This window comes from Brassica napus, unplaced genomic scaffold (assembly GCF_020379485.1).
Source record: "Brassica napus cultivar Da-Ae unplaced genomic scaffold, Da-Ae ScsIHWf_1817;HRSCAF=2453, whole genome shotgun sequence".
In the NCBI taxonomy this organism is placed as follows: Eukaryota; Viridiplantae; Streptophyta; class Magnoliopsida; order Brassicales; family Brassicaceae; genus Brassica; species Brassica napus.
In genome coordinates, this window is record NW_026015233.1 from 557,538 (window position 1) to 569,881 (window position 12,344).

A 12,344-nucleotide genomic window follows, 5' to 3' on the forward strand; every position below is an offset into this window, starting at 1 on the left:
GAAAATCCCTACAACACTTGCTTACATCGGACAAGTTTTCGCATTATGACCACTCTGTCTACATCGAGAACATGTGTGCTCTTTCCTAGGACGTTTGTTTGATAGTGCAACTTCTAAAGCAGATTTCATCCTATTTTTCTTCGGTCTGCCTGGTGGTTGACGTACAGTCGGGGGCAAGCAGCGTTGGTTAGCCACGAGTTCTGGAACAGGTTGCGCTGAATCAACCGGCATGACCGATTCAGCGTATGCGCTAACCAAATAATTTCTGGTATAGTAAGGACTGCACAGGGATATACGAGAAACATTCATGTACTCCGCCGCTGCGATTGCGTGTACACATGGTAATTTCTCGAGTTCGAAACGGCGACATGTGCACTTTCGCTCTACCAAATTAACAACATGCAAAGACTCGCCGGAAGATCCATATTTAACTTCAGTGTGATGATCATCAATCCTCTGTACCGCCAAATCTCTGGCGGCAGTTACACGACCCTATTAAAAAATATATAATTAATGTGAAACGACTGACTTAGTACATCTTAAGGGCTGACATAAGAGCTGTAAAGACTGACTTATGAATTTAAAGGCTGACTAATTTTTTTAAAGGCTTACTTACATGTAGTAGTTTCTCCACACCACGAGTAAGCGTGGTTCGCTGTGATCTGGCATCCTCTCTTCGTTCAGCAAACCATCTGGTCATCATAACTCGTATCGATTCTAATATCCGAACAATGTTAAGACCTCTAGCATTCGACAATGCTCTGTTCATTGATTCCGCTATGTTCGTAGTCATCAAATTGTACCTCTCGCCCGGGAAATGAACAGGCGTCCACAGTCGGACATCAGCCCTTTGGAGGTAGCCGTGGAGTGCTGGATTAATCGCTTCAATCTCCTCGAAAATCTGAGTAAAGTCAGACATCCTAAAACATCTCGCCGCTTTCTTCACCAGACGAAATGCATCTTTTCCTTTGTACCGTCCCAGTATATTCTTATATAGATGGTACGTGCAAATTCCACGAGAAGCAAGCGGATACACATTTGTAATTGCTTTCCCAAGCGAGTTATGCCTATCCGAGATTATCGCAAGACCCTCGTCGTCAGGAATCAAAAGTTTTAGTTGCGTAAAAAACCAATGCCAGGAATCATCATTTTCAGTGTCAACCACTGCGAAGGCTATTGGAAAAATCTGAAAGTTACCATCCTGAGCTAGTGCTGTGAGAAGCGTCCCTTTGTATCTACCATTAAGAAACGTACCGTCGACAACCACAACTTTGCGCATGAAAGGAAACCCATTTACGCTCGCACCAAACGCAAGAAACACATACATGAATTTTCCATTCTCATCGATTTGAAGACGCGCAACTGTACTCGGATTTTCCTTTATTATCATGTATAAGTAAGAATGCAAGCGTTCAAACCCACTCTCAGGTGTTCCCTGAACGATTTCCCTTGCAAATTTCAGCGTCCGGTAAGATTTCCAATATTTCATCTGTTCACATGAAAAACGATACACATAACTCAGCCACATCATACAATTAAGTCAGTCACAACGTAAAACTAATTCAACACTATTTTAATATAACTCGGCCGCATTGTGTAAATATATTAGCCACTACGAAACACATATTACTCAGCTGTTTCGTAAACATAACTCAGTTACACCAAAGTAATTACCTTTACACCAAACTGCTTAGTGATAGCTATTCCAACACTCGTAGGGCGAACGGCCGGACCAACGTCGCCGAGAAAGTTCTTGTACAACTCTCCTAAAATATCTGGTGTTGCATTTCGACATCGATTAGAACGCTCAGTTGTAGAACATGTATGATTCGATTCGTAAATACAAACATAGAACGCCGGGGATTCCCCTTTGGTAGAAGCACGAACCCTCCAGATACATCCATCAACCCAACACTTAACAATGAATAATGTTCGGGTTGATATGTCTACATCATAATCAAATCGATCCTTCACTGTAAGAAGTTTCAGTCGTCTCTCCAAATCGGCTTTACTCTCGTATCGTTGCCCTACCGGAAGATTTAACGACGACATCTCCAACCTTAGAAGAACCTCCTCACTCTCTTTATACCCGCTCATCGAGAAGTTCTGATATATCTTCTTGGGAGGTATCGTTGGTGACTCTTCGTCTTCTAAAGGAAACTCACCGTATGAGCTGAAGTTATCATCTTCAGATGACGCACCGTCCGAGTCGTCGAACATATCAAATCGGCTATCAAATTCATCGTCTTCTTCGTTTTCTTTGCCTGTTTCATCTTCTCCGCCTACGTTCTGATTTTCTCCTTCCACAATACTAGAGCAATCTATCTCATTGTCCTCTTCTTCCTTCTCCGAACTGCAACCATCGTAACTCTCACTGTAATTATCGTTTTAATTATAAAACTTATGAATAAGTAACTAATATCAAATAGATTTTAATATGTATGAAAATATTAAAACTTATATGTTGTAAACATAAATGTTGTATATTCTTTTTGACCCACGGGATGATCCCTTTCACACGGGACTGTTATTTACTTTTAAGTTTATTGTTTTCGTAGAATGTTTTATTTGTTTTAAGTTTATTGTTTGATGATTGTTTCTGCAAAAAACACCTTGAGAATCCGCTTTCGATCTTTTTTACGTGCCATAACTTTCCGCAGCCCGTTTGAGGGTCAAAACGGCTGAATTTGAGCCCGAAAAATTGTGCCCCCTGTTCACCGCCCATTATGGTTTCTGGGGCTTTCCAAAATGGTTCTATGGGCGACGTAGTTCCTCACGGTTCAAAAGTTATGAGGTTTCCAAGTTTAGACTCGTTTTAGGGTAAAAAAAAATTAAAAAATAAAAAGGGGTGCAACACGAGGACTTCCTGAGAGGTCACCCATCCTAGTACTACTCTCGCCCAAGCACGCTTAACTGCAGAGTTCTGATGGGATCCGGTGCGTTAGTGCTGGTATGATCGCACCCGTCAGTACATCACTCTCGTTTCTATATATCATTTTCCCGGCCAATCCAAGTGTAAGGCCGTGGGGCCCACATGATTTTCTTGCCGTTTTGTTTCGAGCGAAAAAGTGCATCGAGGTTAACGGCGTTAAGAAAGCATTAAAAACACATTGAGAATCCGCTTTCGATCTTTTTTACGTGCCATAACTTTCCGCAGCCCGTTTGAGGGTCAATACGGCTGAATTTGAGCCCGAAAAATTGTGCCCCCTATTCACCGCCGATTATGGTTTCTGGGGCTTTCCGAAATGGTGCTATGGGCGACGTAGTTCCTCACGGTTCAAAAGTTATGAGGTTTTCAAGTTTAGACTCGTTTTAGGCTAAAAAAAAATTAAAAAATAAAAAGGGGTTCAACACGAGGACTTCCCGGGAGGTCACCCATCCTAGTACTACTCTCGCCCAATCACGATTAACTGTGGAGTTCTGATGGGATCCGGTGCAATAGTGCTGGTATGATCACACCCGTCAGTACATCACTCTCGTTTCCATATATCCTTTTCCCGGCCAATCCAAGTGTAAGGCCGTGGGGCCCACATGATTTTCTTGCCGTTTTGTTTCGAGCGAAAAAGTGCATCGAGGTTAACGGCGTTAAGAAAGCATCAAAAACACCTTGAGAATCCGCTTTCGATCTTTTTTACGTGCCATAACTTTCCGCAGCCCGTTTGAGGGTCAAAACGGCTGAATTTGAGCCCGAAAAATTGTGCCCCCTGTTCACCGCCCATTATGGTTTCTGGGGCTTTCCGAAATGGTTCTATGGGCGACGTAGTTCCTCACGGTTCAAAAGTTATGAGGTTTCCAAGTTTAGACTCGTTTTAGGGTAAAAAAAAATTAAAAAATAAAAAGGGGTGCAACACGAGGACTTCCTGAGAGGTCACCCATCCTAGTACTACTCTCGCCCAAGCACGCTTAACTGCAGAGTTCTGATGGGATCCGGTGCGTTAGTGCTGGTATGATCGCACCCGTCAGTACATCACTCTCGTTTCTATATATCCTTTTCCCGGCCAATCCAAGTGTAAGGCCGTGGGGCCCACATGATTTTCTTCCCGTTTTGTTTCGAGCGAAAAAGTGCATCGAGGTTAACGGCGTTAAGAAAGCATCAAAAACACATTGAGAATCCGCTTTCGATCTTTTTTACGTGCCATAACTTTCTGCAGCCCGTTTGAGGGTCAAAACGGCTGAATTTGAGCCCGAAAAATTGTGCCCCCTATTCACTGCCGATTATGGTTTCTGGGGCTTTCCGAAATGGTTCTATGGGCGACGTAGTTCCTCACGGTTCAAAAGTTATGAGGTTTTCAAGTTTAGACTCGTTTTAGGCTAAAAAAAATTAAAAAATAAAAAGGGGTTCAACACGAGGACTTCCCGGGAGGTCACCCATCCTAGTACTACTCTCGCCCAATCACGATTAACTGTGGAGTTCTGATGGGATCCGGTGCAATAGTGCTGGTATGATCACACCCGTTAGTACATCACTCTCGTTTCTATATATCCTTTTCCCGGCCAATCCAAGTGTAAGGCCGTGGGGCCCACATGATTTTTTTGCCGTTTTGTTTCGAGCGAAAAAGTGCATCGAGGTTAACGGTGTTAAGAAAGCATTAAAAACACATTGAGAATCCGCTTTCGATCTTTTTTACATGCCATAACTTTCCGCAGCCCGTTTGAGGGTCAAAAAAGCTGAATTTGAGCCCAAAAAATTGCGCCCCCTATTCACCGCCCATTATGGTTTCTGGGGCTTTCCGAAATGGTGCTATGGGCGACGTAGTTCCTCACGGTTCAAAAGTTATGAGGTTTTCAAGTTTAGACTCGTTTTAGGCTAAAAAAAAATTAAAAAATAAAAAGGGGTGCAACACGAGGACTTCCCGGGAGGTCACCCATCCTAGTACTACTCTCGCCCAAGCACGCTTAACTGCGGAGTTCTGATGGGATCCGGTGCATTAGTGCTGGTATGATCGCACCCGTCAGTACATCACTCTCGTTTCTATATATCCTTTTCCCGGCCAATCCAAGTGTAAGGCCGTGGGGCCCACATGATTTTCTTGCCGTTTTGTTTCGAGCGAAAAAGTGCATCGAGGTTAACGGCGTTAAGAAAGCATCAAAAACACCTTGAGAATCCGCTTTCGATCTTTTTTACGTGCCATAACTTTTCGCAGCCCGTTTGAGGGTCAAAACGGCTGAATTTGAGCCCGAAAAATTGCGCCCCCTATTCACCGCCCATTATGGTTTCTGGGGCTTTCCGAAATGGTGCTTTGGGCGACGTAGTTCCTCATGGTTCAAAAGTTATGAGGTTTTCAGATTTAGACTCGTTTTAGGGTAAAAAAAAATTAAAAAATAAAAAGGGGTGCAACACGAGGACTTCCCGGGAGGTCACCCATCCTAGTACTACTCTCGCCCAAGCACGCTTAACTGCGGAGTTCTGATGGGATCCGGTGCATTAGTGCTGGTATGATCGCACCCGTCAGTACATCACTCTCGTTTCTATATATCCTTTTCGCTGCCAATCCAAGTGTAAGACCGTGGGGCGCACATGATTTTCTTGCCGTTTTGTTTCGAGCGAAAAAGTGCATCGAGGTTAACGGCGTTAAGAAAGCATCAAAAACACCTTGAGAATCCGCTTTCGATCTTTTTTACGTGCCATAACTTTCCGCAGCCCGTTTGAGGGTCAAAACGGCTGAATTTGAGCCCGAAAAATTGCGCCCCCTATTCATCGCCCATTATGGTTTCTGGGGCTTTCCGAAATGGTGCTATGGGCGACGTAGTTCCTCATGGTTCAAAAGTTATGAGGTTTTCAAATTTAGCCTCGTTTTAGGCTAAAAAAAAATTAAAAAATAAAAAGGGGTGCAACACGAGGACTTCCCGGGAGGTCACCCATCCTAGTACTACTCTCGCCCAAGCACGCTTAGCTGCGGAGTTCTGATGGGATCCGGTGCATTAGTGCTGGTATGATCGCACCCGTCAGTACATCACTCTCGTTTCTATATATCCTTTTTGCTGCCAATCCAAGTGTAAGACCGTGGGGCGCACATGATTTTCTTGCCGTTTTGTTTCGAGCGAAAAAGTGCATCGAGGTTAACGGTGTTAAGAAAGCATCAAAAACACCTTGAGAATCCGCTTTCGATCTTTTTTACGTGCCATAACTTTTCGCAGCCCGTTTGAGGGTCAAAACGGCTGAATTTGAGCCCGAAAAATTGCGCCCCCTATTCACCGCCCATTATGGTTTCTGGGGCTTTCCGAAATGGTGCTATGGGCGACGTAGTTCCTCACGGTTCAAAAGTTATGAGGTTTCCAAGTTTAAACTCGTTTTAGGGTAAAATAAAATAAAAAAATAAAAAGGGGTGCAACACGAGGACTTCCCGGGAGGTCACCCATCCTAGTACTACTCTCGCCCAAGCACGCTTAACTGCGGAGTTCTGATGGGATCCAGTGCATTAGTGCTGGTATGATCGCACCCGTCAGTACATCATTCTCGTTTCTATATATCCTTTTCGCGGCCAATCCAAGTGTAAGACCGTGGGGCGCACATGATTTTCTTGCCGTTTTGTTTCGAGCGAAAAAGTGCATTGAGGTTAACGACGTTAAGAAAGCATCAAAAACACCTTGAGAATCTGCTTTCGATCTTTTTTAGGGTAAAAAAAAATTAAAAAATAAAAAGGGGTGCAACACGAGGACTTCCCGGGAGGTCACCCATCCTAGTACTACTCTCGCCCAAGCACGCTTAGCTGCGGCGTTCTGATGGGATCCGGTGCATTAGTGCTGGTATGATCGCACCCGTCAGTACATCACTCTCGTTTCTATATATCCTTTTCGCTGCCAATCCAAGTGTAAGACCGTGGGGCGCACATGATTTTCTTGCCGTTTTGTTTCGAGCGAAAAAGTGCATCGAGGTTAACGGCGTTAAGAAAGCATCAAAAACACCTTGAGAATCCGCTTTCGATCTTTTTTACGTGCCATAACTTTCCGCAGCCCGTTTGAGGGTCAAAACGGCTGAATTTGAGCCCGGAAAATTGCGCCCCCTATTCATCGCCCATTATGGTTTCTGGGGCTTTCCGAAATGGTGCTATGGGCGAGACGTAGTTCCTCATGGTTCAAAAGTTATGAGGTTTTCAAATTTAGACTCGTTTTAGGCTAAAAAAAAATTAAAAAATAAAAAGGGGTGCAACACGAGGACTTCCCGGGAGGTCACCCATCCTAGTACTACTCTCGCCCAAGCACGCTTAGCTGCGGAGTTCTGATGGGATCCGGTGCATTAGTGCTGGTATGATCGCACCCGTCAGTACATCACTCTCGTTTCTATATATCCTTTTCGCTGCCAATCCAAGTGTAAGACCGTGGGGCGCACATGATTTTCTTGCCGTTTTGTTTCGAGCGAAAAAGTGCATCGAGGTTAACGGCGTTAAGAAAGCATCAAAAACACCTTGAGAATCCGCTTTCGATCTTTTTTACGTGCCATAACTTTCCGCAGCCCGTTTGAGGGTCAAAACGGCTGAATTTGAGCCCGAAAAATTGCGCCCCCTATTCATCGCCCATTATGGTTTCTGGGGCTTTCCGAAATGGTGCTATGGGCGACGTAGTTCCTCATGGTTCAAAAGTTATGAGGTTTTCAAATTTAACCTCGTTTTAGGCTAAAAAAAATTAAAAAATAAAAAGGGGTGCAACACGAGGACTTCCCGGGAGGTCACCCATCCTAGTACTACTCTCGCCCAAGCACGCTTAGCTGCGGAGTTCTGATGGGATCCGGTGCATTAGTGCTGGTATGATCGCACCCGTCAGTACATCACTCTCGTTTCTATATATCCTTTTTGCTGCCAATCCAAGTGTAAGACCGTGGGGCGCACATGATTTTCTTGCCGTTTTGTTTCGAGCGAAAAAGTGCATCGAGGTTAACGGTGTTAAGAAAGCATCAAAAACACCTTGAGAATCCGCTTTCGATCTTTTTTACGTGCCATAACTTTTCGCAGCCCGTTTGAGGGTCAAAACGGCTGAATTTGAGCCCGAAAAATTGCGCCCCCTATTCACCGCCCATTATGGTTTCTGGGGCTTTCCGAAATGGTGCTATGGGCGACGTAGTTCCTCACGGTTCAAAAGTTATGAGGTTTCCAAGTTTAAACTCGTTTTAGGGTAAAAAAAATTAAAAAATAAAAAGGGGTGCAACACGAGGACTTCCCGGGAGGTCACCCATCCTAGTACTACTCTCGCCCAAGCACGCTTAACTGCGGAGTTCTGATGGGATCCAGTGCATTAGTGCTGGTATGATCGCACCCGTCAGTACATCACTCTCGTTTCTATATATCCTTTTCGCGGCCAATCCAAGTGTAAGACCGTGGGGCGCACATGATTTTCTTGCCGTTTTGTTTCGAGCGAAAAAGTGCATTGAGGTTAACGACGTTAAGAAAGCATCAAAAACACCTTGAGAATCTGCTTTCGATCTTTTTTAGGGTAAAAAAAAATTAAAAAATAAAAAGGGGTGCAACACGAGGACTTCCCGGGAGGTCACCCATCCTAGTACTACTCTCGCCCAAGCACGCTTAGCTGCGGCGTTCTGATGGGATCCGGTGCATTAGTGCTGGTATGATCGCACCCGTCAGTACATCACTCTCGTTTCTATATATCCTTTTCGCTGCCAATCCAAGTGTAAGACCGTGGGGCGCACATGATTTTCTTGCCGTTTCGTTTCGAGCGAAAAAGTGCATCGAGGTTAACGGCGTTAAGAAAGCATCAAAAACACCTTGAGAATCCGCTTTCGATCTTTTTTACGTGCCATAACTTTCCGCAGCCCGTTTGAGGGTCAAAACGGCTGAATTTGAGCCCGGAAAATTGCGCCCCCTATTCATCGCCCATTATGGTTTCTGGGGCTTTCCGAAATGGTGCTATGGGCGAGACGTAGTTCCTCATGGTTCAAAAGTTATGAGGTTTTCAAATTTAGACTCGTTTTAGGCTAAAAAAAAATTAAAAAATAAAAAGGGGTGCAACACGAGGACTTCCCGGGAGGTCACCCATCCTAGTACTACTCTCGCCCAAGCACGCTTAGCTGCGGAGTTCTGATGGGATCCGGTGCATTAGTGCTGGTATGATCGCACCCGTCAGTACATCACTCTCGTTTCTATATATCCTTTTTGCTGCCAATCCAACTGTAAGACCGTGGGGCGCACATGATTTTCTTGCCGTTTTGTTTCGAGCGAAAAAGTGCATCGAGGTTAACGGCGTTAAGAAAGCATCAAAAACACCTTGAGAATCCGCTTTCGATCGTTTTTACGTGCCATAACTTTCCGCAGCCCGTTTGAGGGTCAAAACGGCTGAATTTGAGCCCGAAAAATTGTGCCCCCTATTCACCGCCCATTATGGTTTCTGGGGCATTCCGAAATGGTTCTATGGGCGACGTAGTTCCTCATGGTTCAAAAGTTATGAGGTTTTCAAATTTAGACTCGTTTTAGGTTAAAAAAAAATTAAAAAATAAAAAGGGGTGCAACACGAGGACTTCCCGGGAGGTCACCCATCCTAGTACTACTCTCGCCCAAGCACGATTAACTGCAGAGTTCTGATGGGATCCGGTGCATTAGTGCTAGTTTGATCGCACCCATCAGTACATCACTCTCGTTTCTATATATCCTTTTCGCTGCCAATCCAAGTGTAAGACCGTGGGGCGCACATGATTTTCTTGCCGTTTTGTTTCGAGCGAAAAAGTGCATCGAGGTTTACGGCGTTAAGAAAGCATCAAAAACACCTTGAGAATCCGCTTTCGATCTTTTTTACGTGCCATAACTTTCCGCAGCCCGTTTGAGGGTCAAAACGGCTGAATTTGAGCCCGAAAAATTGCGCTTCCTATTCATCGCCCATTATGGTTTCTGGGGCTTTCCGAAATGGTGCTATGGGCGACGTAGTTCCGCATGGTTCAAAAGTTATGAGGTTTTCAAATTTAGCCTCGTTTTAGGCTAAAAAAAATTAAAAAATAAAAAGGGGTGCAACACGAGGACTTCCCGGGAGGTCACCCATCCTAGTACTACTCTCGCCCAAGCACGCTTAGCTGCGGAGTTCTGATGGGATCCGGTGCATTAGTGCTGGTATGATCGCACCCGTCAGTACATCACTCTCGTTTCTATATATCCTTTTTGCTGCCAATCCCAGTGTAAGACCGTGGGGCGCACATGATTTTCTTGCTGTTTTGTTTCGATCGAAAAAGTGCATCGAGGTTAACGATGTTAAGAAAGCATCAAAAACACCTTGAAAGAATCCGCTTTCGATCTTTTTTACGTGCCATAACTTTTCGCAGCCCGTTTGAGGGTCAAAACGGCTGAATTTGAGCCCGGAAAATTGCGCCCCCTATTCACCGCCCATTATGGTTTCTGGGGCTTTCCGAAATGGTGCTATGGGCGACGTAGTTCCTCACGGTTCAAAAGTTATGAGGTTTCCAAGTTTAAACTCGTTTTAGGGTAAAAAAAAATTAAAAAATAAAAAGGGGTGCAACACGAGGACTTCCCGGGAGGTCACCCATCCTAGTACTACTCTCGCCCAAGCACGCTTAACTGCGGAGTTCTGATGGGATCCAATGCATTAGTGCTGGTATGATCGCACCCGTCAGTACTTCACTCTCGTTTCTATATATCCTTTTCGCGGCCAATCCAAGTGTAAGACCGTGGGGCGCACATGATTTTCTTGCCGTTTTGTTTCGAGCGAAAAAGTGCATTGAGGTTAACGGCGTTAAGAAAGCATCAAAAACACTTTGAGAATCTGCTTTCGATCTTTTTTAGGGTAAAAAAAAAATTAAAAAATAAAAAGGGGTGCAACACGAGGACTTCCCGGGAGGTCACCCATCCTAGTACTACTCTCGCCCAAGCACGCTTAGCTGCGGAGTTCTGATGGGATCCGGTGCATTAGTGCTGGTATGATCGCACCCGTCAGTACATCACTCTCGTTTCTATATATCCTTTTCGCTGCCAATCCAAGTGTAAGACCGTGGGGCGCACATGATTTTCTTGCCGTTTTGTTTCGAGCGAAAAAGTGCATCGAGGTTAACGGCGTTAAGAAAGCATCAAAAACACCTTGAGAATCCGCTTTCGATCTTTTTTACGTGCCATAACTTTCCGCAGCCCGTTTGAGGGTCAAAACGGCTGAATTTGAGCCCGGAAAATTGCGCCCCCTATTCATCGCCCATTATGGTTTCTGGGGCTTTCCGAAATGGTGCTATGGGCGACGTAGTTCCTCATGGTTCAAAAGTTATGAGGTTTTCAAATTTAGACTCGTTTTAGGCTAAAAAAAAATAAAAAATAAAAAGGGGTGCAACACGAGGACTTCCCGGGAGGTCACCCATCCTAGTACTACTCTCGCCCAAGCACGCTTGACTGCGGAGTTCTGATGGGATCCAGTGCATTAGTGCTGGTATGATCGCACCCGTCAGTACATCACTCTCGTTTCTATATATCCTTTTCGCGGCCAATCCAAGTGTAAGACCGTGGGGCGCACATGATTTTCTTGCCGTTTTGTTTCGAGCGAAAAAGTGCATTGAGGTTAACGGCGTTAAGAAAGCATCAAAAACACCTTGAGAATCCGCTTTCGATCTTTTTTAGGGTAAAAAAAAATTAAAAAATAAAAAGGGGTGCAACACGAGGACTTCCCGGGAGGTCACCCATCCTAGTACTACTCTCGCCCAAGCACGCTTAGCTGCGGAGTTCTGATGGGATCCGGTGCATTAGTGCTGGTATGATCGCACCCGTCAGTACATCACTCTCGTTTCTATATATCCTTTTCCCGGCCAATCCAAGTGTAAGGCCGTGGGGCCCACATGATTTTCTTGCCGTTTTGTTTCGAGCGAAAAAGTGCATCGAGGTTAACGGCGTTAAGAAAGCATCAAAAACACATTGAGAATCCGCTTTCGATCTTTTTTACGTGCCATAACTTTCCGCAGCCCGTTTGAGGGTCAAAACGGCTGAATTTGAGCCCGAAAAATTGCGCCCCCTATTCACCGCCCATTATGGTTTCTGGGGCTTTCCGAAATGGTGCTATGGGCGATGTAGTTCCTCATGGTTCAAAAGTTATGAGGTTTTCAAATTTAGACTCGTTTTAGGCTAAAAAAAATTAAAAAATTAAAAGGGGTGCAACACGAGGACTTCCCGGGAGGTCACCCATCCTAGTACTACTCTCGCCCAAGCACGCTTAGCTGCGGAGTTCTGATGGGATCCGGTGCATTAGTGCTGGTATGATCGCACCCGTCAGTACATCACTCTCGTTTCTATATATCCTTTTCGCTGCCAATCCAAGTGTAAGACCGTGGGGCGCATATGATTTTCTTGCCGTTTTGTTTCGAGCGAAAAAGTGCATCGAGGTTAACGGCGTTAAGAAAGCATCAAAAACACCTTGAG

At 44.9% G+C, this 12,344-nt stretch overlaps 1 protein-coding gene and 21 non-coding genes across 22 annotated transcripts; all 22 read right to left on the minus strand.

Annotated features, from left to right (window-relative positions):
- Positions 1 to 21: 21 nt before the first annotated feature.
- On the minus strand, positions 22 to 9,380 carry LOC106384282. Its single transcript, XM_048772656.1, has 4 exons — positions 9,322 to 9,380; positions 1,675 to 2,374; positions 617 to 1,489; positions 22 to 492 (listed from the first exon to the last, which is right to left on the minus strand). Exons 1-4 carry the CDS (start codon positions 9,378 to 9,380, stop codon positions 22 to 24), a joined length of 2,103 nt encoding a protein of 700 aa, XP_048628613.1.
- On the minus strand, positions 2,846 to 2,964 carry LOC125599144. Its single transcript, XR_007332976.1, has one exon. It is a non-coding gene; the product is annotated as a 5S ribosomal RNA (ribosomal RNA).
- LOC125599173 lies at positions 3,343 to 3,461 on the minus strand. The gene has a single exon (XR_007333003.1). It is a non-coding gene; the product is annotated as a 5S ribosomal RNA (ribosomal RNA).
- Positions 3,840 to 3,958, minus strand: LOC125599145. The gene has a single exon (XR_007332977.1). It is a non-coding gene; the product is annotated as a 5S ribosomal RNA (ribosomal RNA).
- Positions 4,336 to 4,454, minus strand: LOC125599174. Its single transcript, XR_007333004.1, has one exon. It is a non-coding gene; the product is annotated as a 5S ribosomal RNA (ribosomal RNA).
- On the minus strand, positions 4,833 to 4,951 carry LOC125599143. Its single transcript, XR_007332975.1, has one exon. It is a non-coding gene; the product is annotated as a 5S ribosomal RNA (ribosomal RNA).
- Positions 5,330 to 5,448, minus strand: LOC125599155. Its single transcript, XR_007332986.1, has one exon. It is a non-coding gene; the product is annotated as a 5S ribosomal RNA (ribosomal RNA).
- LOC125599208 lies at positions 5,827 to 5,945 on the minus strand. Its single transcript, XR_007333030.1, has one exon. It is a non-coding gene; the product is annotated as a 5S ribosomal RNA (ribosomal RNA).
- Positions 6,324 to 6,442, minus strand: LOC125599073. The gene has a single exon (XR_007332907.1). It is a non-coding gene; the product is annotated as a 5S ribosomal RNA (ribosomal RNA).
- Positions 6,643 to 6,761, minus strand: LOC125599141. The gene has a single exon (XR_007332973.1). It is a non-coding gene; the product is annotated as a 5S ribosomal RNA (ribosomal RNA).
- On the minus strand, positions 7,142 to 7,260 carry LOC125599209. The gene has a single exon (XR_007333031.1). It is a non-coding gene; the product is annotated as a 5S ribosomal RNA (ribosomal RNA).
- LOC125599210 lies at positions 7,638 to 7,756 on the minus strand. Its single transcript, XR_007333032.1, has one exon. It is a non-coding gene; the product is annotated as a 5S ribosomal RNA (ribosomal RNA).
- On the minus strand, positions 8,134 to 8,252 carry LOC125599075. Its single transcript, XR_007332909.1, has one exon. It is a non-coding gene; the product is annotated as a 5S ribosomal RNA (ribosomal RNA).
- On the minus strand, positions 8,453 to 8,571 carry LOC125599142. The gene has a single exon (XR_007332974.1). It is a non-coding gene; the product is annotated as a 5S ribosomal RNA (ribosomal RNA).
- On the minus strand, positions 8,952 to 9,070 carry LOC125599211. The gene has a single exon (XR_007333033.1). It is a non-coding gene; the product is annotated as a 5S ribosomal RNA (ribosomal RNA).
- A 68-nt stretch (positions 9,381 to 9,448) lies between the features above and the next one.
- On the minus strand, positions 9,449 to 9,567 carry LOC125599168. The gene has a single exon (XR_007332998.1). It is a non-coding gene; the product is annotated as a 5S ribosomal RNA (ribosomal RNA).
- A 377-nt stretch (positions 9,568 to 9,944) lies between these two features.
- Positions 9,945 to 10,063, minus strand: LOC125599213. The gene has a single exon (XR_007333035.1). It is a non-coding gene; the product is annotated as a 5S ribosomal RNA (ribosomal RNA).
- A 380-nt stretch (positions 10,064 to 10,443) lies between these two features.
- On the minus strand, positions 10,444 to 10,562 carry LOC125599138. The gene has a single exon (XR_007332970.1). It is a non-coding gene; the product is annotated as a 5S ribosomal RNA (ribosomal RNA).
- Positions 10,563 to 10,763: 201 nt separating this feature from the next.
- LOC125599214 lies at positions 10,764 to 10,882 on the minus strand. Its single transcript, XR_007333036.1, has one exon. It is a non-coding gene; the product is annotated as a 5S ribosomal RNA (ribosomal RNA).
- A 377-nt stretch (positions 10,883 to 11,259) lies between these two features.
- On the minus strand, positions 11,260 to 11,378 carry LOC125599136. The gene has a single exon (XR_007332968.1). It is a non-coding gene; the product is annotated as a 5S ribosomal RNA (ribosomal RNA).
- A 200-nt stretch (positions 11,379 to 11,578) lies between these two features.
- Positions 11,579 to 11,697, minus strand: LOC125599215. The gene has a single exon (XR_007333037.1). It is a non-coding gene; the product is annotated as a 5S ribosomal RNA (ribosomal RNA).
- Positions 11,698 to 12,074: 377 nt separating this feature from the next.
- On the minus strand, positions 12,075 to 12,193 carry LOC125599216. The gene has a single exon (XR_007333038.1). It is a non-coding gene; the product is annotated as a 5S ribosomal RNA (ribosomal RNA).
- Positions 12,194 to 12,344: the final 151 nt, after the last annotated feature.

Coding starts and splice junctions, on each gene's coding strand:
- LOC106384282 (XM_048772656.1), bottom strand. CDS start 9,380: ATGAGGAACTACGTCGCCCATAGAACCATTTCGGAATGCCCCAGAAAC. Junction 2,375..9,321: donor CCCAGAAACCATAATGGGCG/GTGAATAGGGGG, acceptor CGATAATTACAG/TGAGAGTTACGATGGTTGCA. Junction 1,490..1,674: donor CTAAGCAGTTTGGTGTAAAG/GTAATTACTTTG, acceptor TCATGTGAACAG/ATGAAATATTGGAAATCTTA.